This window comes from Zootoca vivipara, chromosome 3 (genome assembly GCF_963506605.1).
Source record: "Zootoca vivipara chromosome 3, rZooViv1.1, whole genome shotgun sequence".
In the NCBI taxonomy this organism is placed as follows: Eukaryota; Metazoa; Chordata; class Lepidosauria; order Squamata; family Lacertidae; genus Zootoca; species Zootoca vivipara.
In genome coordinates this window covers 39,168,717-39,195,584 of record NC_083278.1, presented here as the reverse complement: position 1 = coordinate 39,195,584, position 26,868 = coordinate 39,168,717, and the positions used below count along the sequence as shown (strand labels likewise).

At 40.0% G+C, this 26,868-nt stretch overlaps 2 protein-coding genes across 19 annotated transcripts in view; one reads left to right on the top strand and one right to left on the bottom strand.

The window, feature by feature from the left end:
- ME1 (malic enzyme 1) overlaps positions 1 to 26,868 on the top strand; it is a 131,676-nt gene that overhangs the window by 21,308 nt on the left and 83,500 nt on the right. For both annotated transcript variants that reach the window (XM_035109508.2, XM_035109509.2), the window contains exons 2-4: positions 3,623 to 3,756; positions 7,530 to 7,679; positions 24,127 to 24,202. In XM_035109508.2, the coding sequence (XP_034965399.1) occupies positions 3,623 to 3,756; positions 7,530 to 7,679; positions 24,127 to 24,202 (360 nt within the window). The remainder of the gene's footprint in view (positions 1 to 3,622; positions 3,757 to 7,529; positions 7,680 to 24,126; positions 24,203 to 26,868) is intronic.
- PRSS35 (serine protease 35) overlaps positions 1 to 26,868 on the bottom strand; it is a 176,220-nt gene that overhangs the window by 69,893 nt on the left and 79,459 nt on the right. The window lies entirely within an intron of this gene.

Sequence of the window (26,868 nt, the reverse complement as noted above, 5' to 3'; positions counted from 1 at the left end):
AATTTTCACATTCTTTCCATTTTCAATACTTGGTCATCTTTGCGATGCTTGAAAAAACCATGAAATCAAAAGATAAGAAAACTATTTTGATATTCCAGATGTTTTGTATTGATATGAACGTTTTTATCAGTTGTATTGCTACAACAGCCTTAAGCCAGTAGTTTATTCTAAAATGATGATTTAAAAAAATGTTTTTGAGAATCTTGGTCTTCATCTTACAAGCTGCAAATGCAAAAGATTTGTGCAACCATAGCTAAAGTGGATCTCTGCAGCAGCCTAATCTTCTCCAAAGGAATAAAAAGAGGGAGAGAGAAACTGTATGCTTACAATTTGATCAGGGGTTCTCAAAATTCTTGTAGTTCAGAAAAATGAAGGGAAAAGGCATTGAAAATTGTGAGATGAATGAATGACTAAAAGGAAACGTGTGAATTCCTGCAAGCAAAGCAGAATAAATGCAGGAAAAATGATCATTGTCACATAACATCCCCACAAACAAATCAAAACGAATGGCTAATAAAACTGGCAATAATCTATTCTCTGCACAAGCTTTGTGAAAGGAAATCGAGATGACACTTCAGTAAATAGGAGCCGTTAGTAATCACCTGCCTATAGAGACTATAGTATTTTTAAAAGTAAAATTAGCAATGTTCCAACTCATTGGACAAAAATCCCTTTTTGTAACTTGGATTCTATCATACTTTGTTTTGGAAAACAAATGGAACTATCCATATTTCATTATTTCTTGTGCTGTGGAAACATTGTGAATGATGCATGTGAGTGTATTCAGTTCTGAATTAGAGCCTGACAAGCAGCATCCGTGCAGCATGTCAATTATGCATAAGTATTGCAGCTTTGGGACGTGGGTGGCGCTGTGGTCTAAACCACAGAGCCTAGGGCTTGCTGATCAGAAGGTCGACGGTTTGAATCCCCCGCGACGGGGTGAGCTCCCGTTGCTCAGTCCCTGCTCCTGCCAACCTAGCAGTTTGAAAGCACGTCAAGTAGATAAATAGGTACCACTCCAGCGGGAAGGTAAACAGCGTTTCCATTCGCTGCTCTGGTTTCACCAGAAGCAGCTTAGTAATGCTGACCATATGACCTCGAAGCTGTACGCCAGCTCCCTTGGCCAGTAAAGCGAGATGAGCGCAGCGATCCCAGAGTCGTCTGCGACTGGACCTAACAGTCAGAGGTACCTTTACCTTTACCCATTGCAGCTTTATGTAGTTAAAGCAGGGTAGGATTGTATGCACTTTTCCATGGTACCTTGACAGTTTCTGTCTGGCATACAACAGAATTACCTGTTTTACAACAGAAGGGGTAAATTTTTACAGGTAGGTGTCAGCTGTGCTTTATAATAGATCTTTTATATCTTAGTAGTTTCATTATATTATGTGGACACATTTAAACTGCAAAAAGGATTCATTTCTATAAGTTTGGAGGAAACATTTTTATACAATACTGTATTAAGGGGGGAATATACTTTTGAAATGATGCATTATAAGTTCATATCATGAAGCAAGTTTAATAATATATAAAAATTTGTTGGTTTAAGATTTTTAAAACTTGGGGCTTCCGGTCCGCCGCGCCGGTGAAGAAGGATGCAGGGACTTCGCGCTCCGAAGTCCCTGGCCTCGCGGAGGGGGGGAAGTCCGCAGAGCGAGCGGACTCCCCACAAAAACATCGGGAAGAGCGTCCCGGTGACTAAAGCACCCAGCGGTTGCTCCGTTTGCGATTCCTCCGCTGCCCGAGAGCTCAGTAGAGCGATCGAGAACCAGCGGAGTGGAGTCGCGGGAGCCATTTTGGGTTCCAACTTACCTCCTAGAAGCGAAGCTCCGAGTCCTTACCCGGTAAGCGGCGGATTCTCCCAAGAAAATAAAATGTCAAAGTAAGTCTGGACTTTAATTTGGAATTTGATTTGGACAATTGGCTTAAGGGAAGAGACCAAAAAAAACCAAAAAACCGGGAGTCAGTCTCTACCCTTTGAGCAATCAGGGGCAGTGTTTTAGCCCGAAGCCAGAAGAAAAGGAATATAGAGAACTAAAAGCCCAAAGGAAAGTTTTTAGTAAGAAATCCCTTCTCAACCCGGGACTCGGTACCCCAGGAGAAGCAGCGAGGTGCTTACGAGAGGGAAGGTTGACAGCTGTCAACAATAAAGGCTAAACGATTTGCGATGAAAAGAAAAGAGATACAGTGACTGTATTATAAGAACTTTGGGAAATTACTTTTCAGCCATATTGGATCTTTTTTGCTTGGGAATTCAGACCCTCCATGGCTCTTTGTCCTCTTATCTCTCTTCTGCCTTTGTGTGAGAATGTCAACATCCGGAACATCTGTTTTTCAGAGGACAGTGTTAAAACTTCTTGGAGACATTGTAACTGGGCAACAACAGCTCAATGCACAGCTAAGAGACATTAGGGAACAATGTCAGGAACTGAATAAAGTTATCCATAACGGGATTGATAATGGGAAATCAACATCTGAAGATAAAGTGCAAGATTACATAGAAGAGGAAGAAGGGAAAGCCCAGCTAGGAGAAAAGACTGAGCAGGATTTATGTGAATGCCTTGTTACCTCTGAATTGGAGCAACAAGAAGTGGAGCAACAAGAAGTGGGACTGATTTCATGGGAAATGTGGGAAAATGCACATAGGCAAGGGAAAGAGTGTGGTATGATAGAGCGGTAGAGAGAGGGGAGGGCAAATGCTTGGGTGGCAAAATGGGATACATTGGGAGTGGGATGAGGTTATTTTGACCTAAAAGTAGGCTAGAAAAGGAAAAAATGGTTATGGAATTGGGATTGGGTTTATGGAATTTGAGTTTGGAATTTGGATTTATTTTGGAATCGCTGTATCAAATGGGGGAAGGAGTTCAGGAGAGAGGAGGAAGTAATAAAGGAAAGGAGTAATATTATGAAAAATCCTTGTGGGAAGAAGATCAGGCTAGGGAATTAAAATATGATATCTGTTAAAAAATGTTTTTATGAATTTTGATAATGGTATGATGTAAGTTTAATGATGATAAGTTGGAATTCTCTTTTTTTCTTTGCAATGAAACTGTATGTAATGATTTTGAGAAACCATGATAATCAAGGGGGAGAGCCGGGGGGAAGTCACCCCCTTTTTGTTTTGTTTTTTCTTTTTCTTTTTTTTCATTTCTGTCTTAGGTCAAAAGACATGTTTGGGTAGATAGTTGGGCGGTTGCCCTCCTCTGTCTTCCCTCATCGACCTGGGGCGCACTGGTGGCAGGGGTGGGCTCTGGGGGGGAAGGGGGGGAAGGGGGGGAAGGGGGGAGGAGATAAGCCCGGCTATAGAAATGAAACGCCTTCGACCGTCCAGCCTTCATAGGAACCTCTCGTGGCAGGAGGGGGCCTGGGGGGGTGGGGTGGAAGAGGGCGTGAAAATATGAAATGTATGTCTTGCTGTATCTTATTGTGTAAAATGAAAGATTATTGCTTTTTGTTTGTAAAACTAATAAAAATAATTATAAAAAAAAGATTTTTAAAACTTATGAGTATATAGAGATGTATGTATGTATGTTGTGTATTGTGGTTCTCTCTAACAAACTAACTATCACTGCATTTTAAATGTATCTTCTTTTCAATAAACACTTTTCTCTTCTCTTTAAAGGGTCTGGCTTTCACCCTGCAAGAGAGACAACAGCTGAATATTCATGGACTGCTACCTCCTTGTTTTCTTAGTCAAGACGTTCAAGTTTTAAGGGTTCTTAGAAACTTTGAAAGACAAGCATCAGACCTGGACAGGTAAAGTCTTGAACTTGAATCATTTTTAAGGGACTCAGATATTTGTTTTTAAAAAGTGCTTTTAGGGAAAATATGACAAATGCTGAGATTCAACCAGTTATACTGTACTGTATTGGCCTGAATATAAGCCACAATTTTCCCCCAAACTCCGACCATGAAAAGTTAAAGTGCGGCTTATATTTGCAACCGTACAAAATTATCCAGTATGCTGCCAGGAGCGTGGGGCAAACAGCACCAGGAGCACGGCAACGCAGGGTAGTACCAAGGCCAGGAAGGGAGAGAGCGAGGAAGGGAGTGGCTTATATTCGGGTATTGTCTTTTTTTCTTTTCCCCCTTGAGGTTTAAATGTGCAGCTTATATTTGGGTGTGACATGTTTGGGCCAATACAGTAAATTTCTTCATACTTCAGTTATCCATATTGGCCTCATGTGCAACTGAGAGATAACACCCTTTGTTTATAGTTTCTACAAATATAATGCAAGATAAATTAAAGGAGGCCTTCACTTTCTGCACATTTATAAAAACAGCCTCTCTTTCATCAGCATAGCTAAACAAGGACTGAAAAAATTCATTGGGTGTTCATCTCAACACCTTGGCCTCACACAAACGAATTTAAACAATGATTTATGTTGCCATAATTACGGTACCAGGTCGTTGACAGTGTAATCTGCATATACAGACATTTGATTAACAAATCACAGTGGCCAGTGTCCTCATGTTAACTTGATAATTATGCAGTTCTTCAGCACAATGGACTGTTTGAGGAGGTTGAAAAGAGCAACATGATAGGAACAGAGAGAAGCACTGCATGCTTGGGCATTTTCCAAAGAGTGTGCTGAGCACCTCTTTCTGAACAAGAACACTACTCTGAGCATGGAATTGTATGTGCACAAACAGCCACTCATCCTGATTTGTAGCCAATTATATGGTAATTTAAGTCTAAACATTGATAATTTTGTTGAGCAGTTGACAGAACTGGTGTTTGCACTAAAAAAAGTAAGCATAATTGAAAAATATTTGTGAAATACTTAATTATGGAATCAAAAAGCATGTAGTGGCTTGTTTGGAGGTGTTTTTTATATTGCTAGTATAAATGTAAGAAGTATAGGCATGTAAAATCTTTGACATGCCTGTAAAGGGTACATCCTGATGCCCAATCTAGTGTAGATACTGTCTGTCTGCATTGCAGTGTTTTCAGTAGAATACACTCTTTGTTACATATAAATACAGGGGTACATTTCATTGAATGTACTGCAGTGCAGATATAGCATCCACAATGGATATGGAAGTGCACCCTATTTACTCTGTGCTTGATTCTATGTGAGGCTGTTCCCCTTTAGCTTAATTGACAGGCTACACCAGTTTTGCATTAAGCTGCTCACTGCTCTCTGCTGCCATCATTTGGTAGTAGCCTTGGAGTAACATGCACATGTAACTATTGATTCCTGTGATTTTGAAGGGGATGATGTTTCCCACAAGTTCCTTCATACGCCCCACCCACTGGGAGTAGAAGACACCTGACCCATCCTCTTTTTCTCCATGCAGCACATCAGCTTTACTAGTAGAGGGTGTTTGTGATAGACACAGCACCAGTACTGAACCATTTAAATTAGAGTCAGGTTTGCTTATGTTCTTAACGTGAAGGACTATATCCATTTGTGGCAGCCTGCTTGTTCAACAGTGGTTTCATAAGTGGGAATTTTTGGTTTAGTGAACCAACCAAATCCAGTGGGAGTTTTGTGCTTGTGAAAGATGTTTCATGACCACTTGGCACAACTCGTATAATTATATTGGTGGCAGTTAAGCTGTGCACATCAACTTCAACTCTAAACCTTCTTGTGCTAACATTGTGTTGGGTGTCACTTAATTTCTATAGTTGCTTGCTTATTTTTTATTTGGTGGCAAATGAGATATGGGACAAAAATTCAAGCTTTTCTTGCATTTACATTTTTAAAGGATATTCCCTAAAAAAGCAAGCAAGCAAGCAAGAAAAAAGAATTCCACTAGTCTTTTCCACATACTTTGCTGAAAAGATCACTTTTGCAGGCTCTGCAGTCCCGGTTTTTTTCCTAAAGAAATGCACAGGAGAATGAAATATTCTTAGGGGTTTAAATAGAAGCAGCTGGTTTTGGAAAATGAAGAAATAAAATGAAAGTGGGCAACTGTTCAGAAAAAGACTGTGTTTCAGCCCTCTCCTCTGGCTGCTATGCATGCCTGAACTGTCTGGCATAGTCTGCATTAGGTTATGCATAATACATTCTCCACCTGTCATTTTCCTATAGAAATGAAATGGTGTGTCCAAAAGGTTCATCCAGAAAAACTATATATCGTTCAGAATGAAAGATTATGAACTTGGTTACTTTAGAGAGGGAAACCCTCCTGGATTTCAAATGTGTCTAAGACAGAGATGGAGAGGAGGTGAAAGTATTCATTGGACATGAAATAATGCACATCTGGCAAGCAATTCTGAAAATACCTAGGAAAAAATGAATGTGCAAAATGTTAGTTATTTTCCCATTTGATGGATAAAATGTTTATAATGGAAATTATACACTGCAATTGTATACCTTTATTATCTGACACGTCTGGCCAGTGTCCAAAGGAGCTTCTGCATTTGCAATGGATATGATATGCAAGGCACAGAAATACATGCAGCATCCTGAACATAAATGGGTTTGGGTCTGATCATTGTCTGATGGGGGACCACATGAGAAGCCTATGCACTCGTCACCTTAAATTCTCTTGGAGAAAGGTGGGAGAAAATGTAATCAGTGAATAAAGCAAATGAAAGAGAAGCTTTAGAGACCTTCCTTTTGATAACAGCTGCCAAGCACTGCTAACAGGTTGCTTCAGAAAGTCTCAGGACCTTTTGGAGCAACTTCTCCAGCAGCCTGAAGAACTGAGGGTGATGTACGGGGGACGGGGGGTCAGGGTAAGTAGAAACTCCATTATGACTGCTGAAAAGTGTTTGTATGTGCACTGGGATCTTTGAAACCATTTTTATTGCCTCTTTTTCTCCAAAGCATTTATGTTTGAAACTGAATAGACTTAAATATTAGTTGGGGGGGGGGGATAAAAAAAGAGATAGCAAAGTCATCTTAGCAACCTTATCAAACTTAGCAGAGCAGTAGACACAAATTATAGTTTCCAGGGGTGGCTAACCTGTGACCTTCCAGATATTGTGGGATTGCAACTGCTACCAGCTCCAGCCACATGGGCGTACCCAGGATCAAAACTAGGGGGGGCAGGCAAGCCATGGGGCCCGGCCACGCCCCCCAGCCACCCAATTGGCTGGCTGGCAATGACGTGGCCGGGATCCCCCCAGGAGGCGTGGTTTACGTCCACGCCTCCCGGAGGGTGAGCATCCCGGCTGGGGCGGCAGAAGGCGGATCCTCGACGGGGCGGCAGAAGGCGGAGCCTCGACGGGGCGGCAGGGCCCGCCGGAGCGAGCGCAAGGAAGGCGGGACTAACCGTGGGACGCAGCTGGGGCCGGAGCTGTCCACCTCCCAGACCGCAAACGGGGTCATGGGCAGCGGGCCGCCCGGTGCCGCCACACTGCCCGGGGGGCTGCCCGGATACCCGCGTGCTTTCAATATGTGTTTTTTTATTTCAAGTCTGGTGGTGATATGGTATAGTTAATGTGCCTTGGACTTGAAAGAGACATCCTTTCAGAGATGAAAAATACCTTTAATTGAAAAAATACCTATTTATATCTAATTCACTTTTGGTTTATATATAGATGACTGTATAATTATATAATTCATTTTTCACAGATATATTCTGCTGATGAGCCTTCAGGATCGAAATGAAAAACTATTCTATAAAGTGCTGACTTCTGATATTGAAAGATTCATGCCTATTGTTTATACTCCCACTGTGGGTCTGGCATGCCAACAATATGGTATAGCATTTCGGAGGCCAAGGTATGTAAGGTTATCCTTCACATACAAGTAATTGTATCTTTCTTCCTCTTGGCTGGTTTCTGCTACCCCCCCCCCCCGGATAGTTGAGTGTAATCCAAAACTCGAATCATTAGGATAGTTCAAACTACATTAAGTGTACTTTTAGCATAGGTAAACTGCAAGTTGTGTAGCACTACAAAAATAAACTGGTGGTACTTCAGCGTTTTAATAATTCCTAATTATTTTTAACATTGCCTAATTGAACTAGATTTGTGGAAGAACCAATATTGTATGTTAATAAAAGGTAAAATAAAATATCCAACATTGATTTAATAATTTGAAAAATATTAGCACTGTTAATATCAAAGGTGGATTACAGTTTCAAAATAAAAATTACAAAGGTCTGATTTTTGTAATTTATTTTTCTCTAAAAATGTTGAAATAAGAACTCTTTAAATCACTTTAAGATGCTATTATTGCCCTTGGCAACATCAGGCAGTCTCTGCAGTTCACATTTATTTTCCTTCCAGTTGTGTTGGTAGCCAAGTTTTTTCTTTCTTTCATTTTATCAGAGTTTTCTCATAGTATATTTATACAGTATCACTGTTTACAGTGATTCCCTTGGTTCTCTTTTAAGGGGCTATAAACTCCATTACTGAAATGTTTGAGCAACACAATGCGTAAAATGCTCAGAAGTTAATATTTTTAGACTTCATCTTAAAGGGAAAGATCTGCTGCTGTTTATAAATTGATAATCACTTCTGAAAATAAGTGAATCCACAATACTAATGGTAATTGTAATTCCACAGCCCTTATCAGGGTTTTGCAATTGTTGTATTAATGCTAGAAATATGAGGGAAACAACCCTACAAAGGACCCTTTCATTTTTGACCATCTGCTTGGCAACCTGAATCAGTTGAATTCCAGTGATGTGTGTGATATTATTGTGTTAAAATAATTTGCATAATTTGCACTATATTGTCCTGGATAAATATGTATTCTTGTTTTAAATGCTGTGATAGCAATAATTTGATAGTTGGGTGGATGAGGGCACAGATTTGGAGCATTTTATGCTTCTTTGAGAAGAAAAAAGTGCCACATGGAGTAGGTACTTTCCAGCACTGAAAAATATTCTGGTTAAGAACACCTTTCTGCCCCACATCACTGATGAAGGGAAAGGAGTACCAAGATCCAGGCCAGCTCTGCGAGCTTGTGTTTCTGGAGTGGCAGGCTCCCAACATTTTGTACATTATTGGCATTGGAAGGAGCAGGAAGCCTATGAGGAAGCACTTTCCTGGTCCATCTGAACCAGGATTGGATAGGACCTTGGAGACAGTCAGATTTCCACCCCATGATCAGGATCTGGATGTGGTGTGGAATAGGTAGTGCTTTTCTCTTCCTCTTTTTGAAGTCACCAGCTCTCATTTGTCTGCTTCTTTGAGTTGAATATCTTCCATTGAACCTTATGATGTTAAACTACAGTACCCACAGCCACTATATCTCCCAGTATTATGTTGATTTGCACAGAGACAACGTATTTCAGGCTAAACTCCCATCCCAGTCCTGATAGTGAGAGATTGCAAAAGGCTGTACTTTCTGCTAGGGCTTTTTTCCCAGCTGGAACTTGGTTCTGGCAGCTCTCAGATGGGTGCCATTGCCATTATAAGAGAACAAGGGAGGTGTTCATGGTGAGTTCTGGCACCTCTTTTTTCTAGTAAAATAGCACTGCTTTCTGCTCCAAGGAAATGACTTCTGTGGAGCAAGTACTGGTACTCAGATATCTGAGGTCATCAGACTAGAGCATGATTGTGTATTTCAAAGAGGACAATGGACTTTTCCTTTCCCAGGGCTACCACCTGTGCTTAACTAGGATTATTATCATTTATTATTATATTTATACCCCACCTTTCCTCCAAGGAGCTCAAGGTGGTGTACATGATTCTTCTCCATCTCCATTTTATCCTCACAATAGCCATGTGAATTAGGTCAGGTTAATATCATGCTGTGCAAATCTGTCAATTGTGTTACAGTTGTACACTGAGTTTTTATATAATCAATTATGGTGTGTTATGTCATTCAAAATGTGAATGAAGCTGCATATGTAGTGTTTAACTGAAAATACAGGTTAGGTACTAGCATGTTCCTGAGCATTTAGCTTTATTGAGGGCTTTTGACGTACTGTAATAGAATTTATTTCCAGCTTTTGCCTCATGCCCATATTATTTTTTAAATATTATTTCCCCCTTCTCATGGACCTGTTTTAACTGCCCATCCCATAAACCAGTATAATAAAACTGAAGTCCGTCCTCAGCATTACTTAATTACCTCCGAATAGAGTAAATTGATGTTACCAAATGGGCATAATAGGTTGTCTAGCTTTTTCTTGAAGTCTTATTTGAAGGGGGGGACCCCATCTTACTAAAATGGAAACATAAGCCATTTCCTTTCTGTATTAGTGTTTCAGGAAAATAGTGTAAAATATAGTATAAAAATGACAGAATAGCATAGTTATGTCATTAGAAAGCCTCTAACTTGGGAATTGCTGTGGTATTTCTGGTATTAGTATCCCAGCAGATCCACAACTCTTTATAGATTTTGCACTGGTAACTTATCTGATATTGAGGTTAATTCCTGCTTTCCCTGTGTTTCATTAAAAAATGATTATATCACAAATCAACAATAAACTTAGGTATTTTCCCCATCTATGCATAATTACAGTTATGATAACTACATATGTGCTGTGTTTTGAGCCAGATTTTCCAAACCCAACAAATGACAAGGGGTGTAATGTTACACTAGATTACAGTTACATTCCCTTCCCTTGCTTGTTAAGCTTTTTTTTTTTTTTAAAAAAAAAACCCGTTTAGGCCAGGTCATATAATATTTGTAATTCTTTACAATTTTGATGTGCTCAGTCTGGTACAAATGCAGTTGTGATCTAATGAAATGAAATCTGCTATGGAAGGAGGACCATTCCACACTCCCACTTCATTTATGGGACACAGTCTGTCTCCATGCAGGAACAGCCAAGCCCTGCTTTCTTCACTTCGTTCTTGGTCTGCATGTCACCACTGTGACAGGCCATTGCAGGGAATGGGAGGCCTGCTGCAAGCTTCTGTTCACCTGACACTGTCGCTGATCAAACACCTTGGGACCCACACCAAAAGGTGTTCCAAGTAGCCTAACAGCGAATGGGGGTTAGGGTAGCTAATTGCACATCAGTAAAAAAGAGAGAAAATGTGATGCTAAAAAAGAGGTGTGCATAAAATTTGCATGTGCACAGATTCACACACACACACACACACACACAAATATATATATATAATATGTATATGTATGTATATATATACAAACCTTTAAAAATAATTGCTATAGTTTATATAGACTGTGACCTGTCTGCTGTGCAGGTCCTAACTGTTGATGGGCAAGTTCAGGGCTCTTCTTACTTGAATGGGCAGTCTGGTTTAAAGATAAAAAAGAGGACTCTCCTATACAAAATAAGATGTGTAACCACTCAAATTGGGTTACATAGGAATATGGAAGGCATTCACATGTATCCCATTCTCTCTAATATTTTAGTGTGTTGCACATATAAAAGGGAAAACAGCCTCTGTTGTGTCTCTTAAGTTTCCTCTCCGCCACAAGTATTCAATAGTTCTTCCTCTCAAATGGTTTAAAGATGTAGGCGTAACACTTAGCTTAATTAAATATCCTTACAGGATGTTCAATTGGTAGCTTCCTGACTTACCTCTCCAAAGCTGCCAGACAAAATTATAGATGCAGACTTCTGCACTAGATTCTTTCCATCTGAAGTTTTTTGATATAATGTTTATTTTATATTCTTGAATTGCAGTGAATTCTTAGATACGGTATGAAACATGCAGTAAGTTCATCAAAGACAGGCTAGCTTTCTTTGTTTCCTTCACAATGTGGTTTGCATATGTAGCTTTATTTTAACACTATAAAAGATCCTCATAGGAGTGCATCTAACAGTATTGTTCTGTGATTTCCTTTAGCTTTTTTTTCTTTTTAAGTTGTAAACCTGCAGGAAGGGGACCATAATCACTGCTGTACACTACCCAGTGAATTATGATGCCTTTAACATAAAATATACTGATAACAGTTGCATCTTAAAGGTTTGCGTGGGGGAGTTTGGCAGGACACTTTCACATGTGTTCTTTTCAGCTCCTTTCTCATGTCGTTAAGCAAGGAAATGTAAGATCAGAAGCAGCTTTGTTGTATTTTACTTTTTCTAGATGTTAATATACATGTGGGTGGCGCTGTGGGTTAAATCCCTGAGCCTAGGGCTTGCTGATTGGAAGGTCAGCGGTTTGAATCCCCGCGACGGGGTGAGCTCCTGTTGCTTGGTCCCAGCTCCTGCCAACCTAGCAGCTCGAAAGCACGTCAAAGTGCAAGTAGATAAATAGGTACCGCTACAGCAGGAAGGTAAACGGTGTTTCCGTGTGCTGCTCTGGTTTGCTAGAAGCGGCTTTGTCATGCTGGCCCCATGACCTGGAAGCTGTACACTGGCTCCCTCGGCCAATAACGCGAGATGAGCGCCGCAACCCCATAATCGGTCACGACTGGACCAAATGGTCAGGGGTCCTTAATATACATGCATTTCTTTGACTAAAGAAAGATACAGGCATTTAATTTCATCTCTATCAAGACCCAGACCTATAGTGCTGAACTTGTCCCTGTTGTAAGGTGCTTCTATAGTTTACTAGCAATCACAGCTTTATTTCTGCAAGCATGAATGCATTTCTGACTACTGCAAATCCATCATCCCAATACCATATTCTGAGCCTAGTGTGTGAACAAGGGACTCCTACAGTCCTTCATTTCCCCATGTATAGCTTTCTGCTTGTTCTCTGCCAAAGTGCTAGCCGCTATTATGAGGTAGATTTTGTGTTCCAAGTTTTGAGTGAAAGGTATAAGATGTCTTACTTTATGATCCCCCCATTGTGTCTTGGACTATTCTGAACCACATTTCAAATTTCTGTGTTTTGTGAGAGAACTATATCAATGCTAATACCTGACTATGGCCTCCTCACCCTCGAAATATTTACTGAGTGACTGTAGAGCTTTGTATTTTGTCAATTCTGTTTTTACTTTGAAAGCATCTTTCAATGTGAATGGTCCCATTGATAATCACTGGGTAGTTATTACATGATACCTCAACAGGTCAGTAGCCTTAACATTTCTCATAACGCACAGTACAAACTGTTTCCCCCCCAGTATACAATGCACTACCTCTGTTTCTGTGTGTGGTCTACTACGGTATATAGAGTTCCCACAGCTGTTGGTTTCAGCATCTTGATTGTCAGTAATGACATGATTTTAAAAAACACACAGCTCTCTGGTTACAAACCAGAAATCCCATGGACTCTCTGTCACAGTGAATGAGCTTTCATAGTACAACCTGGGTATATTTCAAACACAAATAACTGATTTTGTTCCAATTAAGGTTCTACATGATTTGTTTAAAGGAGATTAAAACCAGTTGTACCACCAAAGTGTTAGTATGCACCTGCCAGACAACATATCCTTTGTGTTTATAAATTGATGCTGGTCTCGTAGAAAGCTATACTTTCTAATTTCAGTGGTACGAAGCAGGGGAGAGAGATGTCAGCTAACTTAAAATACAGTCTTGTCAGTATTGAGAAATATAAGCCAAGTTTTTGTTTTTTAAACAAATATTTGCTGGTAATTCATGCTCAAAGGTATATCCTGCTAATAGTCTGAAAAGCATAGTACTGTACTCTTAGAGTACAGGCAACTCCCCACTTACGCATGAGTTATGTTCAGGGCCCCCGCAAAGCTTTGTTGAGGCTGCTCAGCCCCCCTGCCTAACAGCTGACACATGGGGTAATGCAGCCGTTGCCGCTTTGTAGCCTCAGCAAAGCTCTGCTGCCCCTCAGGCTTGCAAGGAGATCCTTCCCACAAGTGTCATCTAGTCCAGCCCCTGCAATGCAGGAATCTTTTGCCCATGACCCTAAGATGAAGAGTTGTGATTATTTTTATGATATAAAATGGAAGTCGAAAGCAACCCCATATCCACCAGTTCCTGGGTTGTAGGTTATTTTTGTTCACTTAAGTACACACCTAAGGGCAGCTAGCTTGTGTATAGTAGCTAAACCTACAAGTTGAGCTATGTTCCCTTCAAGAGAAATTGTCATGCTGCCATCAGGTAAAATGCTTCTGCTGCTCTGTTTATGTAACTGGAAATAATAAAGAAAAACTTTTGCTGAGAAAAGTCAGGAGGAAAGAAGCCTATAGAGTTTCTTTTTCTTCTTTGGGGAAGGTGTTGCTGATGGGCAAGATCAGTTTGAATAACTTATGAGTGATCATTTGTTTCTGAGGTGAGTAAAACCTTTGCCTCTGTAATCTTTTGCATAGCTGCAGATATTCTGCCTGAGGAAAACCAAGCATATTCCTACACCGGTACTTATTATTGTGATAGACTGACCTTCTTGGACTTGCCTCTCTTGATATGCCAATAAAACATTATTGTCTCCATGGCACAATCAACTGATAGTGGCACATGTATTATGTGTACCTCAGTATTATGGAGCATGTGAACAGCACTAGTGGCTCCTACTTAAACTTCTATATAAAAACTAGCTGGCTTGGCCACGTGTTGCTGTGGGTTTTTGTGTTAAATGGACCTTTTTCTGTTAAATGGACCTTCAGAGTCTCCCTTTAGAGTCCCCTCACCTGCCCTGTCCCAACCCTGACTCCCCTACTGTAAGTTTTAAAAGTAAGACTCCCCCACCTACGCGTGTTCCTGAAAATGTCCCCACCCCCTACTGCTTTGGCTAACTCAGGGTCCTACCTCCCCCCATGGCTATGTGTTTCCCTCCTCCCTTTGTTGTGCCTCATCCCTGTGAGCCCCCTCCCCCGTTGTTGTGCCTCATCCCTGTGATTCCCCCACCCTGTGAAAGGCCCATATTCTGTTTGTTTTTGCCTGTGGCCTACTGGGCAGTGTTGTGGCCTACTCAGTTTTCCCTGTCCCAACCCCCCCCCCCTGCTTTGGCTGACTCAGGGTTATTCCTTCCTCCCCATGGCTATGTGTTTCCCCTCCTTCCCTTTTTTGTGCCTCATCCCGGTGTTTTTTTTGTGTTTAATCATTATTTTAACACATGTGTTTAATCATTATTTTAGGCATGAAAGGTGCCCTGATGGGCATGGAACGTTGTGGCCAAATTTGTTACATTACGGTTTAGCAGTTATGGAGAAAGGCTGTGACCTCCGCACGTGCAATGCCTACATTTTTATATATATAGATGGTTGGAAATAGCTGGGGTGATTTACCACCACCACCGCACAATTTTGTGGAGTATCAAGGAACTCCAGAAGAGTTGTTGTGTGTTTTCTGTGTGAAAATAAGATTATTGCAAAATTCCTTTTAGATTCCTATATACCGTACTAATTGTGGACTCATAACTTCGTATGAGTGCAGATGCTCATGTAGCCAAAATGACATGATCTGAGTATAAGAGGGAGGGTATTTGAAGGCTTGGAGGAAGTCACAGGTTTACAAATGTACAAAAATCTTTTGGGGAAAACACATGAAGGGGAAGAAAACCCAAGAATGTCCTAAAAGGACTGAGCATGCATTGTGACCACAGGATGCTGGCTGACTGTTGGAGGCCTGAGCCTGTGTGTGTGTATGTGTGAAAACTGGAGGACTGGAGAAATGAAATGTAATATCCTGGAAAAGGGCATGGTTGAATGACTGAAACTCTGAACAGGAGGCATCTAACTTTAGCATTTTGATATATATTTAAATGGGGTGCCTCATTTAGCTGCACATGAATGATATTGCTACTGTAGAATTGCGCAGTAGTTTGAGCTGGCAGAGTATAGAAGAGAAGGATCATGTATTTAAACATGTATCTGGTCTGAAAAATGCAAAAATACTAGCTATTGTAACTGAAATTTCCAACGTACAGTGATATAAGAAATGCTGTCATGTGTGGGACAATTCTTGTTGCCTTATTAAAAGGTTACCTTTGCCATAAATCAAGTTGGGGGTGGGGAGGCGAGAAAAGAATTCCCCTATAAAATAGCAGCTCTTTGAGGGAGTCTCTCCACCACCACCTTTTTCAAGCTGCAAGTTTAGGTGTGGGAAAGTTCAATGGAACTTTTTCGTTAAGATGCCAAAAACAACTTCTTTGCCCCGTCTGTGGAACACCCAGGTGTTTCAAGTTGATTAGCAAGCTCAGTGTAAGGAAAAATCATGACCAAGTATTCCATTGCTTAGTTTTGGAAACTTCTGAAAAGTGAGGAGGCTAAACATTAGGATTGCATTTCCATTTGTAATATGGAAAGCAAGTTCAATTGTTTGCACCAACGAAATCTTGAGCAATAATTGGAAATCATCAGGGCAGAGGGAAACTACCATCATTTGGAACTTACACTACTGAAGAAAATATATTCCATTTTAGAATAATCCTTAAATTTTATATTTAATACTTTCTGCATTTACTGAGTGTGAATCTGTAGACTGTAAACCAAAAGATAGAGCATGTTCTGCCTTCCCTTCCCTGTCCAAATTCTGGTAAGATCAGGAGCAGATATGTGGTTCACAAATTTCCTCTCCTAGAAAGAGGGGTTTCTATTGTATTTTGTAGGAGGTGATCCTATGTTCAAATAAATGTGGTATATTTCAGTTAGGGAATCACCTTATATACATGTCTGAATTAAAGGCTAGTATCTGTTCCTTATCATACTGCATACAAAAGTGAGAGAGAATTGCATCTTGGACTGATGAATGAGTGCAGTATAATTTCTTAGGCTTGATCTATGTTGTCTTGTTTAATGTATCATTGCCATTAGATGAGACCCCATGTAGTGCAATGCATGGGGCTTCTCCTTCCTCTCTTCCCTACTACAGCCTCCACTTGTTCTGCCCAAACAACTTGGGGAGAGTGGGGACCCTCTGGAGCAGATTTTGGGGACATGTGGGCTGGAAGGGGGAGAGAAGAAAAATGGAAAGACCTGTTGCACAAGTGGATTTCTGTTGCATAAGTGGGCAATCATATTTTAATGTCACCCTGCATTCTGAGAAGCCTGACAAGGTAACATGACTTTTGGGATGTATCATGTGGCTAGGTCTCTCTTCCCCTCCCTGAAAAGGCAATTTGGGAATGTTTGTGTGCATTTTGCATAAATTATTGCATCAAAATACACAGGCCTGGTTTGCATGTCACATTAAACCATGGCTAAAATAAAACTATGGTTTAATGTGAACAAGTGGCATGCTGCTTAGGATTGCATTGTTAGAATATAATTACAAGTCAAATAAAAAACACTGCATGAGGCATCTTTGTTAAAGGGATAGGGAACCTATGGCTCTCCAGACTTTGGACTACAACTCCCATCATCCATGACAATTGTCCATGTTGACAAGGGTTAACAGGAGTTTGAGTTCAATATTTGGAGGGCCACAGCTTCCTTATCTCAGCTTTGTTATTTCCCTTTTTGTTTTCTGATATTTTGTTGCACCTGGTTATAGGGGATGAGTGTGATGGTTGATATTTTTCAGTTTTCATCAAATGTTTGTGGTAGGTACAGATGAAGACTATATATAGAGAGATGTTTGGAAATTTATTTGGAAAAGTATGGAGTATAAGTACATTATATTCTCTAATGAATTAGGGTTGATTTTTTATTGACTCTGGGCCAGATAAAGTCCAGATGCTTAGTCCTTTCAAATGTTACCTTAGGAATTCATCCAATTTATTTTTTAAAATTTCCATGGCAAGGTTTTGACAGTCTATTAGGTCAAAGACTCACTAATATATTTTAATGAAGTCATAATTAAAATAGACTCTGTGTGATAGCCAGCATAAAAATCAGCAATAAAATGAAATAATTTATACAATTCATAGAATTTTCTACCTGCTCACGTTACACATATTAGGTGGATAAGGGGAATTATGTGAAGGAAACAGGACTGCAGAATCTTGAATATTCATCAGTGGCTCAGTGTGATTCCAGAAGATTGAATGTTTTTATAAATGCCTCTGAAGGAGCAGTAGTTGGTGGATGGCATCCTGAATAGATTAGTAATTTTACTGTGAGTTAAAGATTAAAATGAAGGCAACTGATAGGATGGCATTAAATTGTGAATGTAGACAAAAGTTCAAAGTTTTTGCCCTGACATATTTACTTGTCATGCTGACATATTGTCTCTGTAATAATATGTGGGGTGCTCTTAACACCCAAGCATAAAGTTTAGGACTGATTTATTTCTATAACTTTTTACATACGCTAAGTGTTGCATACATTACACATCTGCCCCCATGCATGCTGTTGTCTACTCTGTCATTCATATTTCAGAAGGAATAATCCATAAGGCAAGCAATGGAGAGAAGCTCTTCCTTAGACTGTCCCTCTTACCCTTATGACTGGGCTAGGTCAAGTAGCAGAGGCAACATACTTCTGGGCTAACCTCAAATGATCTCCAATGCCAGTTTGCAACACATTACAATGCAAAATGAAACAGGACCCATCCAGCAGCCCTTGTTCCATTTGCTTTTGATGGCAGAGGCCAGAGGTTCCTTCTCTGTGCTTTTGTAGTTTCAGGATAATTTATTTGCTTGTATCATTGCCATAGCTTACATTGTTGTACAGTGGTACTTCTGGTTACAAACTTAATTCGTTCTGGAGGTCTGTTCTTAACCTGAAAGTGTTCTTAACCTGAGGCACCACTTTAGCTAATGGGGTCTTCCGCTGCCGCTGCGCCATTTCCGTTCTCATCCTGAGGTAAAGTTCTCAACCCGAGGTACTACTTCCGGGTTAGCGGAGTCTGTAACCTGAAGTGTCTGTAACCCGAGGTTACAGGAGAAAGAGCTAATAATGCTGTTCCAGAGTCCTTTATCTGCTACTCTATCCCCATGTTCTTATTTGCCAGTGGGGTCTTTTTGCTGTCTCTGTTCAGCCTTCCGATAGTGTCCCTAACTTCCAAGATTATCCACTCAGGCCCTCAGCAGCACATAGAGTTCTGGATTCAGCTGTCAGCACATTCTCAGACTCTCACTCCAGGGGTTGCCCCAGGTCCTCAGCAGCTTGGAAGATTTCCAATGAGCCTCTGTAGTAGAGAAAGGTCCTAGCAATCTGGGCCAAACTCCAAGACCTGTCAGCACTAGTTCCTGCAACCTCTCTTAATAGCCTCACCCCCTCCTCCTTGGAAAAGCAAGCATCAGAGTCTGTCCTTTTCTTTTTCTTTTAAAGACAAAAGTCCCCCCACCTTAACATCATGAGTCTAGATGTGCCAAGGAAGCCCCTGCTCCTCAATCTGTCTGATTTCCTTTATCTCCAGTCACCCCCCAGTCAGTGTTTACTTTGTGCCTGCCTCTGGGAGCTCATATTCTAATAGTGTTCCATTGCAAAAAGGTTGTCTTGAGTCTGTCCATTATGGAACGGCTTTGCCAGTTAATAATGAATTGTTAGTATTCACTGTTTTCAAGTACCAAGTTTACTATTTTGAATCAGATTGGTCTTTCCAGTATTGCTTGGGGGTTCCAGTACTTTGTCTCTGTGTCCATCTTGCTTATTGCCACTGATGAGCAAACAAAAGAGATGGATTGTTCTAAACCTTCCTCATAATTATGTCACATACCACAGCTTCGCAATGTAAAAATTAATCAAACACAAAGTGTTGTTTCTATCTGGTGCCCAGGTTTGATGCTACTGGAACAAAATGTAATAACAGTGTTTGACCCAAAAGTGATCAGACTTGTTTAATTTGGAGCTCAAATTTTATTTCTAAAATATATTGAAAAATATGTTTTTACTTAAATTGCAAAATAGGTTTTTTGTTTTTGTTTTCTGTGTTAGAATAAAGTTCTGAACCAACAGGTGTATGCTACAGGGAATGTTCACAGTTCTTCTTTTGATTCAGTCCTAAAAATATGTATTCTTCAGTGAACAGTAGAACAGGTTTCTTAGTAAATATGTTTAGGTTTGAAGACTAGTAGCCCTATCTTATGTATTATTACTGTCAAGTGGACTAACATTGTTTAGCTTTCAATGGATTGATTTTTTTTCTTTTTTATTGCATCATGGGATCCATTTTCTTGTGGCTGGGTTGTATGCTGTGTAGATGGAACAGGCAAATAACTTTGTTACTTCTCTCAGCAGTACTGCCTTCCAGGTAATGCATAAATCAGACTCAAGTTCTAGAGGTGCCAGAAAGAAAGGTTCCAAGGATATTTCAACAGCACTGATGTCCTGCTCCTTTTTTAGTGCAATTATCGTATTAGGAGATCTACCACAGCATAAAGTGCAAGAGCAGTTATCTTCTCTCTATGCCAAGATTGTTTGTTCCTTCTCATGACAAAATGAATTGATTACAATGATCTGCTGACAAGTATAAATAACTACAAGTGACCCCAGCCATACCATAAAAGTATTAATACTAATAGCTAGAACAAGATAATTGATTAGAAACAAAACTAAGAGTAAAAAATACACTGGAAAATGATAAATTATCATCAGTTTATCATCACCTTCCATGTAAATGACCTATTTGGCTCATTTTGAGGTTGTTTGTTTTTTAAATTCCAACCTGAAAAGTCTTCTCCGGATTAAAAAAAAAAATTCCTTCAGTAGCACCTTAAAGACTAACTAAGTTTTTATTTTGGTATGAGCTTTTGTGTGCTAATGCAGGCTAAAATGTTACAGGAGTTGTCTGGGATTCTCTTTTCCCAAGAGCTGCCCAAAGCTCATTTGTTAATCTAGAGGACAGAACAGTTTTACTTCCAGTGGAATATTCTGAAAATAATCTCAAAACGACAAAGAATCCTATAACACTTTAAGGATTAACAAGTTTATTAAGGCATGTTTTTGTGGACTAGAATCCATTTCATGAGAAACATGTGTTTGGTGTGTTTATGATAGATACATGTAATTTCCAAATTAGGAGCCAGAGACAGAGCATAGATTATAAGAAGTATTTATGAGTGGAGGCAAATGTGGTTTGACAATCTTGATATCAAATTTTCAAAAACAGTTATTATAATATTGTGGCAATTTTTGATCCTGAGACAATAAGACACTTAACTCTCCTCCCTCACAAGTGTATACAGAGGGCCCATGTCCTGTCTGAAGTTGTGACTCCAGTGAGCACCAACTGATGCTATGGATTTTTTTGTTTGAAAAAACCCACTGCATTTGGGAAACTGTTAGATACTAAAAGAACATAGGAAACTGCCTTATACCAAGCCAGACCATTGAGCCATCTAGCATAGACTTCTCCATAGGGTCTTGTGCAGAAGTTTTTCCTAGCCCTACTTGGAGATGTTGGGTATCAAACCTGGGATCTTTTGTGCAAAGAACATGCTCTGCCACCACTGAGCTATGGCTTTCATAACTACGGTACAGTGTTACCTCCGGTTGCGGCTAGGATCCATTCCAGAGGTCCGGTTGGATCCCAAGGTTTCCGCAACCGGAGGTACCTATTCTGTGCATGCATGCAGCACGGTAGAGCAATTCTGCGCACGCGCGTGCTAAGAAACCCGGAAATATACTTCCAGGTTTGCCACGTGCATATCCCAAAGGATACGTAACAAGAGAGGCACGTAAGTAGAGGTACCACTGTATTTCAAATAGCTATTTTTTCATCACATTTCTTATACAGTGGTACCTTGGTTTCCAAACGGCTTCATTGACCAACAAATTGGCTCCCAAACACTGCAAACCCGGAAGTAAGTGTTCCGGTTTGTGAACGTTTTTCGGAAGCCAAATGTCCATTTTGGCTGTTGGCATGGTTTCTGGGGCTAATGCCTTGGTTTTCGAACGCTTTAGAAGTCAAACGGACTTCCAGAACAGATTGAGTTCAAGAACCAAGATAATTATTTTTTCCTTACTAGCATCCAAGCAATTTGTGTGTGTGGATGATGATGATGATTTTATTTATACCCCGCCCATCTGGCTGGGTTTCCTTAGCCAATTTGGGTGGCTTATAGCAGCATATATAAAAACAAAAATAAAACATCAGACATTAAAAATGTTCTTTATTTGATCCTTGGAATGTTGTATCTAAAATGATTACCTCATCTCTAGCGCATTTTAATTCTACTGCCAGCTTGACTTTTTTCCTAGCTAAATGGGTTGCATTGTTTTAACCTCTTTTCATAAAATAGATTATCAATTACTGGAGGATATATTTCATATTTTACATAAATGAAAAGTTTTATACTTGTTTGGGTTTGAATTCATCTTTATTAAATGAGTGTCTCAAACAGGACACTATATTTCATATAAGACTTCAGTAGTGTCTGGACAGCATAGGCGTCAACTTCCAGATAGGAAAATAAGGTAAAATAAGGGATCAGCGGCAGCGCGGCACCGGAAGTCGCTTCTGTGCATGTCCAGACATGCGTAGAAGTGACTTCCGGTGCCCAGACATGGGCAGAGCGGCAACGGAAATCGGTTCTGTGCATGTCCAGACCCGTGTCTGCATGTCTGGGCAGCAGAAATTGCTTCTGCGCATGCTCGGGCATGCACAGAGGTGATTTCCGAAGCCAAGTGAGTGAGCAGCCAGCCGGGAGCCGGGACATGGCTGCCGGCACTGGCAGGAGCTGCAAATCTGGGGGATTTACGGGATATTTTTCAATTCGGGAGACCAGCGGGAAACGGATTTAAATCCGGGGGTCTCCCGCGAAAAACGGGAGACTTGACAGCTATGCTGGACAGTGTGATTCTGCCCCTCTTTCGTTTTTTTAAAAAACCTAATAATTTCATTGTAACAATTTGGGTTAAAAATCGAGGTCATGAGAAGTTTAATTTTAAATACCTAAGAAAATCTTATGAATTTTAGACGATCCTGCAGTAAATACTCACATTATGATGCTGTAGTGATAAATTATATTTATTGCTATGACTTACTTAGACAGTCTAATAAGATGCATGGGAATGTTCCCATGAGAATGTCTTGAACATGAACATATCCTAATATGGTTTAGGTTCTCCATTTCTAGCACAAGGCTGAAATAAGTCTGCAAATATTAGTATCCTACAAAAAACAACAAAAGTGTTACTACCCTGCTAAGATATTAATGGCTACTGCTTCCATGGACCCCCGTTTAAAAATTGGTATTACATTGGCTACTTTCCAGTCCTCGGGTATATTTTTGTTAGAAGATCAGCAATTTCAGATTTGAATTCTTTAAGAACTCTTTAAGTGGATCCAGTCTGGACACAGTCATTGGCATCAAAAACCCAGAGAGTTTGCAAGAGAATTAGCAGCATTCCCCCATCACTCCTGACAAATGCATATAAATAGCTTTAAAAAATAAATATAATGAAGATAAGATCTGTATCTGGAAAAACCACACTAAAAGTCATATTTAGGCTGCAATCCTATACTCACATCAATAGGGTTTATTTCTGAGGAGTCATATACTGGATTGCATTGTTAGCCAAAGCTTTTTCCTGCACTGTAGAGTATGGGAATATGTGGGAGCATTTACCGGTATATCTGTTTTACATTGCCTTCCTTGCTTCTTGCCACTCTCCTTGCTTCTTGCCACTCTCTAATCCTGTTTTTGTGGGATGAGAGGAAGTTTCAGAATCATATTGGCTCTTTCTTTCAGAAGAGGGGGATTGCTTTTCAGGGTTTCTCCATGTCACCAAGTGTCATGGGCTGGTTTGCTCTTGTAGCAAAGTTGTTCCTAAGTTCAGCACACTATGATAGCCATTCACATATGTAAAAGTAAAGGGGTACACTTCTGGGGTACAGGCTAAACCTATTTCTCTTCTGGTGATCTCAGTGCCTGAAGTAAGAAGCAAATATTGCCTTAGCTGTGTCTCAGATTACAGTTTCTTTTATGTTGTCCATGGAACTCAATGAAATTCACAGGGAAACATGCCATCCTTAGTATGTGTAACCCCATCCTGGGTTCCATTTTTTGGTCATGTTGTGGGATGGAATGTTGGGAACTTGTGTGACGTCTGTAGCCTATTGTCATGATGTGTGGGTATGTGTATAGGAAAAATAGGTAGACATGAAATGCATTTCTGTGTGATCTGCACAGTCACATCCCCGCTACAGAATTCCTGACAGTGTTAGGCTGGGCTATCCCTTACTGCAGTACTGTCCCTGCTTGCTATGCTTAGCTTTTCCACATAGGAGTGCCAACCACTCACTTATATGGGAGAAAAAACCTAGATGTACATGTGTCTAAATTCATCCTCTGACTCTAGTGATATTCTGTTGACCCCCCCCCCCCACCAGTGACAATAAAGTCTGCTTAGCCCTATCCTCGGTTCTTGGTTGGCTGGCTGGCTGGTTGTGTTTCCAGCATGTTTGTGCGTGTATATGATGCCAATGATTTAAAAAGAGAAAGCTTCATGCCTGAAAAGGCTAGTTTAATTTATTTATTCATTTTAATTTAAATATTTAAAATATTAAAATATTAAAATAAATATTAAAAATATTTAAATTATTTTCTTACAGAGGACTCTTCATCACTCCCCATGATCGAGGACATGTTGAAACACTGCTTAAAGCATGGCCTGAAGCTGTCATCAAGGTAGGTTCTTTAGTTACAAGTAATATGTGTCGGTCTCTGGATAACTAAAATAATACCAGTAATATAAGTCAGAGCTTAACTATATGATTAGCAGAATGATCTGGTGTACATTGTGAGTAGGAAGAGGACTGTATATTTGAATACCACCAAACAAAAATACAGTGTTAATCCAAATGTATGTTATGAATCATTGGAAGTAAATTGAAAATCTAATCTATTACAAGTTTGCCACAAGTCCCTTACTACTACACATGAAATATTCATAAAAAGTGGCCACCTCAAATAGTAGATAGTTACTGATCTATGCAGAATACTAGTTTCCACAGTAGTCATTTTACTGTGGTTTTTTATGCCTTAAATCTTTAACATGGACCTCCCTCACTTTTTTCTTTTCACTATTGGAATTGAGGTCACTGTAATATATACACATTCGCTAACAATTTATTTGTTTATTTAAAATATTTATATACCACTCTTCACCTAAATGATACCAGAGTGATTTACAATATATGCACCTAATGCAATAAAATCCACATATTAAAATATTGAAAAACATAATAAAATTCAAACCACTGTAGCCAATAGTTAGAACCAAACAAGGAATTAAGAGCCAGCAACACTTGGGTGAAAAGATGAGTTAAACAGACACTAAAAACTCAATTTTTTTGCCTGCCTTATTTTAGAGGGAAGGGAATTCCACAGGCCTGGTATCACTAAGGGAAACTCCATCCCCCAGGATGCTGCATAATTTGCCTCAGCAGGCAGTGGTACAACCAACAGAGCCTCCCATGAATATCTCAGCACATGAGGGCACCAAGCTGCTGTACAGGGGCATATGTGTCGTCTTAAAATTGGCTTGGCAGCAATTTGGCAGCCAGTGCATTTCCTTCAAGAATGGTGTAATATGATCATGGTAGTTGCCCCACTTGGCAGCCTAGCTGCCTCAGTTTGAACCAGTTTCAAGAGAAGCTGTGCACAGAGCATATTACAATAATCCAGTCTTTGGGTTGCCAACATGTGGGTCACTGTTGCTAGGCCAGAGTGGTAGCTGCTTGGCACACCAGCCAACGCTTATAAAATGTTCTGCTAGCCACTGAAGTCACTTGTGCCTCCAGCGACATTAACTAGTGCATCTGGCTACATGTTCTGGCTACTGGGAGGTAGTAATGACAATAGCCAATGGGTCTTACACCTCTTTCGAACTTATATGTTGTTTCCTTGTGGAGCCGGAACAGAATAGAACAGAAAATTTTCTATGGAATGCAGCACCGAATACCTAGTTTTTAAATAACTATGACTGCATTCCTCAAGAATTCAGCAGAAGAAAAGTTCATTAAAAGAAACTGAAACTATAGCACATAAAGCTGTACACAAAGAGCATAGAGATTGTAATTTCCTGGGCCTTAACGTGCCTGGTCCCCTTCTTTTTCACCAGTAACAACGTCTAATGTCTTCTCTGATATTTAAGCAATTTTCTTGTTCACATCATCTTATACTAAGGTTACCAGACGTCCCCGTTTCCCTGGGACAGTCCCTGGATTTACAAATCAGTCCCCTGACAAAATCCATCTATTTAGTAGGAAATTGAAAAGTGTCCCTGGATTCATTGAAAAAAATATGGTAACCTTATCTTATACAGTTTTTTAAACATTTAGCCAGAAGACAAACCCAGACTTCCTTTGTCAGCAAAATAATCCTTAAATTGGAAAATATGAGTTGCTAGACCAGTACAGTGTAATTATTCAGACATGTTATAGCAGTATGTTAGTCATGCATTGGTGCAAGTGTTTAGGATCAGGGTGCCAAGCTTTCTTTCTATTTCAATCACATAAGCTGATTCAGTATCAATGTTTGAGCAATTAATTAGAGTATCTGATTTTTTTGGTGGGTGGAACTGTTCAATTAAAAATGCTGCACCAATTTCTTGGGGAGCAATTTAAAAATATATATAAATAGAAACAAATGGCAGCTACTGTTTTAAAAGAGGCATTGTATTATGTGTGAGAGAACTTGGCCAGATTACCTTTTCTAACATTACTTTGCTGCAGCACATATTTGCATCACCTAAGAATACTGAGAAATTTTAACCAACGGTTCCACTTCCATTCACAGAAGTGTCTTTTATCTATTGGATGATTCTGCAAGTGGAAGGGGGAAGCTGCACCTGCAGCCTCTTGTGCCCCCCCCCCCCAATATCTGCACTAGGGGAGTAGAGAACCATCTAAAATAATGTGGAGGTGGGCCAGGAATGGGGGTCTGCAAGAGTGAAATGGTGAAAATCGCCTTCTCCCTTCCATTTGTGGAAACCTCTGTTAGATCAAACACCCTTCCATGAATGGCAGGGCAAATTTATTTATTTACGACATTTCTATCCCACCTTTTTTCTTTAACATGGAACTCAAAACAGCATACATGGGATTCTCTGGCAGTCTCTCTTCAAGACTTGGATGAGACCTAGATCTGCATAACTCAGTGTCTCCCCCTCCCCCCACTTTGCATCTATTTGTTTCTCATATGCAAATATAATGGATCCATTAATCAACTACGACTCATGCAGTTACAATAAACTAAAGATTTGTTTGCTCAGATAACAGCCCTAAAGAAAATGTAACACACCAAAGCAGTATGGAATGCTTTGCCACTGTTCTTAATTTGAATCAACCTAT